Genomic DNA, 4,301 nt, shown 5'->3' with positions numbered 1-4,301 from the left:
CATTTGAAAGTAGCTAGGTTTTTGTGATACTCTCTGATCAAAAAAAAAAAAAAAGCATATAACGGTTTTAGTAAGAGGAAAACCTGCCCAGTCGGTGTGGCTCAGTGGATTGAGCAACGTCCCATGGACTGAGAGGTCCCAGTTCAATTCCTAGGGAGGGCGCATGCTCGAGATTCAGACTTTATCCCCAGTAGGAGGCATGGAGGAGGCAGCCAGCCAATGTTTCTATCTCTCTCTTCCTTCCTCTGTCTCTGGAAAAAAAAGTCAACAAAAACATATTTTAAAAAAACTACAAATCCCATAAGCCCTAGAGTAACAGCTGGTAGAGGAACAAAAACAGCTGAGGGTCTATTAGGGGTTGTAGTTTGCAAAAAATAAAAAAGAGGAAAATGTCGATTAGGGCATATGAGATTTGGGACATTTATTTAAAGTCAATATACACAAACAAGGTATACATTGTTTAATAATACTAGCAATTTAATTATATGTACATCTATAAATGGCATTACAGTAACTATAGCTCTGGAAGGTATAAATGAATAATAAGTAATTAACTTTGAATATATTTCTGCCTTTAAATTAGGTTGCTACTTATCTTCCCTTTCCTTTCTTCTTCAATTGTTCTACAAAGTAATCATTACAAGCAACTGCCAGGGCTGCCACCATGACCACAAATTAATTAAAATCCACTTCATTGTCCTTATTGGCGTCCACATCCTACATCAGCTTGTCAACAAGCTGGGGGTTTTTGGCACTAAAAGGAAAAAGAAAATTTCTAATTCTCAGGCTTTGAGACAACTAGAATCGTATCTTCCTTTTATCTATATTAAAGTTTTTATTTTCATTTTTAGCATCTAAGGACAATTCCCAAAGCCTACTTGCAGGAAGGTTTGAACCAGGCAGATTCTGAATGAGTCTTCATGAACTGCTGATGCTGAAAATGTATTTGCTACAGGACACCCCAGGTCCAAGGAGGCAGGCAGGAACATGGAAAGAGGTTTTCTACAGTCAAAAGGGGACAGTGTGAGTGGCTCTACCATTTACCAACAATGGGACTTTGAGCAAATCACTTAACATTTTTATATGTTCTTATATATAAAACGGGGAGAATAATATCTCCCCACAAATTTGAGGGATACTTCAACATACTTTTAAATGTGTTTAGCACCAGATTGCTATATTTAGCAAATAAAAAATACAGGACACTTAGTTAACTGAATTTCCGATGAACAACGAATACTTTTTTAGTATGTTGCATGGGACATACAATATTTTATCTGGCAGCCTTACTGAGCATAATGCCTGGCACCAAAAAGAGGCCCCGACAAAGGGCAGACTTTACAGGACGACTGCAGGAATGGGTGGGAAGTACAGCAAGGAGCCCACAAAGGGGATCAGGGTTCAGAGAGGGGAAGGCTGTGAGGCACCCGCCCTTCCTATGACAGGTGGTGGACGAAAATGATTCCAGAAGTAGCTCATTTCCTCCAGAAATTCCCGGCCGCCCTCTCATTAGCTGCCAGCCATTATCTGTTGGAAATGTAAACTGAATTGATCAAAACCAACTTGATCAAAAACAATTATAAATTTAACTTGAATAAATCAAGGTGCCAAGTTTGACCAACTGAGCCTTTTATTTTAAATGTTATATAATACAGTAGCCAGACTGAATTTGAAACAAACAAACAAACAAACAAACAATTCCTGGGGACTCCTAAAATCACTAAAAAAGGGTTGTGAAGAATTACTATATTAACATACAGTATGTGACTATCGTTAATAATACCACAGTGCATATTTGTGAGTTGCTAAGAGAGTGGCTCTTAAAAGTTCTCATAACAAGAAAAAAACATTTTTGTAACTATGTATGGTGACAGATGGTAACTAGACTTATTTTGGTGATCATTTCACAATGCGTACAAATATCAAATCATTATGTTGTACACCTAAAACTAATATAACGTTATATGTCAAGTATACCTCAATAAAAAAATTCTAGAAAAAGTATAAATTACCATTTGCTCTATCAATGTAATAAAGTAACATTATTTGGGGATTACAAAAAAAGAGAAGTTCTTCAAAAAATTACTGTTAAAAACCTGTTAATTTTAGCACTTGAACATGGGTCGGTGGGTCCTGAGGGATGGGCCAGCGCTGTTCTGAAGAGACGGGGGAAGGAAAAAGGAAAAGGAAAAACAAATGTCGTTACTTTAAGTTTTTCCTAGAGAGGGTGGGAAGAAGAGTGTTGCCATCACAGCCACCATCGTCCTAATACAGCGTTCGGACAGAATGTCGTCGTTCAAGGGCAGTACACTGTGCTAAGGATGCGCTGGCTCCGTGAACGGGAACGAGGCGGCCCATGCACTCCGCGGTGAGGTTCCGTGTGTGGCTGTGTTAAACTCCTGGCCATCTTGAGATGTGAATCAGTTTGCTACCCAACTGGTCACTGGCTAGACACACCCTTCCCATAAGCCCCTATCAGCTTGTGCTTGGCTGACAAAGCTCTCTAAGTATTTGTCATTCGTTAGAAAATTTGCCACCACAGCATAAAGTACCCCAGACTTCATTTCTGGCCCAGTAAACAATATTAATTTACAGACAGCTGGACAAATCTCCAGGTATAACTAGCATTAGTTATAGTTACTAGCTATTTAACTATAACTAGCTGTATCTTTGCTGCACCAGGATTTGAAGAATTGATGAGAACCTCAAATATAATTCACAGCACTTTGAAGCCCTAACCACAGGTAATACAGAAAAGGGCGCGTACAGAGGGATGTACACAGAACAAAGGTGTCTCATATTTGCACCCCTGTGTTTTGAATCTCCAAATGAATTCTACTGTCTGTGGCAGAATCCCAGGAGACGGTGCACAGAGGCTGTCCCTGGACGTGCACCTCATCCACCTTCGGCCCAATGGGGCAGAAAAGCTGGGGCTCACCGAGAGGAATTCCATGAGCTCTCTCTGCAGGAGCATCTTCAGTTCCCCCTTGTTGAGTTTGAACCTGTTCCCTTCCTTCAAGAGTCCCGGTGGAAGATTCTAATCATGGTGTCCATGGCCACCCAGCTTGGTGGGCACCTTGGCAGCAGACTGGCATCCCAGGGGCAGGCCACCAAACTCAGGGACCTGTTCAAAATAGGCAGGTGGGGAAACATTGGCTCTTTCATGAAAACAGAACATCTCATGTTCATAAGTTAGCAATCAGATGACAAATTCCAAGTCAGATTAAAACACAGGCTAAAAATAAAAAGAGGAAGAAAACACCTAACTTGGTACCGATTTGGCCAAGACACAGCTCTGTCAAAAGGTGTTCACAATTAAATTATACGGATTTATACCAAGGGCCCCACCTTGGCACACCTGTTCCCAGGAAGATGAAAATTACTGGAGGCAAGAGATTCAGATGGAAGTGCCCCTGTGCCTGTTTTATTCACCAGGTGGAACAGGTGTGAGCTGCTGTCCCCAGCGCCATCAAGGAGGGGTCGGTGCCCATTGTGAGCATCAGAGGAGAGGTAAACAGAAGGGGAAAGGAAGCCTTTAGAGAGCCCTCATTATCAGGAGTAGAAATGCAGTCAGTTGCTAGGAAGTTGATGAGGGGGGGAACTAAAAATAGAGGAGCAAAGAAAAAAAATCACTGGTTTAAACCTGGAGACAGCTCAGCAAAGCCAATGGCAAGGTCAAGAGAATAAACTCAGAGCAGACTGGTGAAACTAACCACCCGGCAGTTGTGCAGCTATAAAAAAAAGAATGAGGAAGCGCGTAGTGCACCGATTTAGAAAGGTACAAAGCAGGATCCCGGCTGTGTAAGAAGGAAATAAAAATGACAATATAAATGCGTATATACTGGCATTTGAGCAAGGAGTCACTGAGAGGACACGGAAGAAAGTAATAAAAGTGGTCGCTCTGAGGGGTGGGACAGAGGGTGGGACAGAGGGGTTGGGAGCGAGAGTCCTCATTTATAGCATTTCACTGGTTTTCATTTGTTCAGTTATAGGGGATGTATAGTCTAGTAAAAAATGAAAATAAAAGAAAGCCCAGAGCAGCTGTGTATACTGGAATCCACAGTGCAAGGCAGGGAGGGATTTCCAAGTGACAGCAACTTAAAGAAAAAATTTCACTAGAAAAATAAAGCCAGGCCCAGCTGGTGTGGCTCAGTGGACTGAGCATCACCCCATAAACCAAGAGGTTGCGGGTTCGATTCCCAGTCTGGGCACATGTTGGTCCCCCAGTAGGGGGCGTGCAGGAGGCAGCCGATCAATGTTTCTATCTCTCCCTTCCTCTCTTTCTTTAAACAAAATCAATA

At 41.9% G+C, this 4,301-nt stretch overlaps 1 protein-coding gene across 1 annotated transcript; it reads right to left on the bottom strand.

Annotated features, from left to right (window-relative positions):
* Positions 1-591: 591 nt before the first annotated feature.
* S100Z (S100 calcium binding protein Z) lies at positions 592-3,491 on the bottom strand. Its single transcript, XM_036279680.1, is given in 5 exon segments — positions 592-745; positions 747-754; positions 2,939-3,018; positions 3,021-3,124; positions 3,433-3,491. Coding segments are annotated over 5 exon segments (405 nt in total).
* Between the last annotated feature and the right edge of the window lie 810 nt (positions 3,492-4,301).

The sequence above is a fragment of the Molossus molossus genome, unplaced genomic scaffold (assembly GCF_014108415.1).
Source record: "Molossus molossus isolate mMolMol1 unplaced genomic scaffold, mMolMol1.p scaffold_m16_p_3, whole genome shotgun sequence".
NCBI classification, from domain to species: Eukaryota; Metazoa; Chordata; class Mammalia; order Chiroptera; family Molossidae; genus Molossus; species Molossus molossus.
The sequence above is the reverse complement of the archived record's forward strand: the minus strand, read 5'-3'. Positions and strand labels throughout refer to the sequence as shown.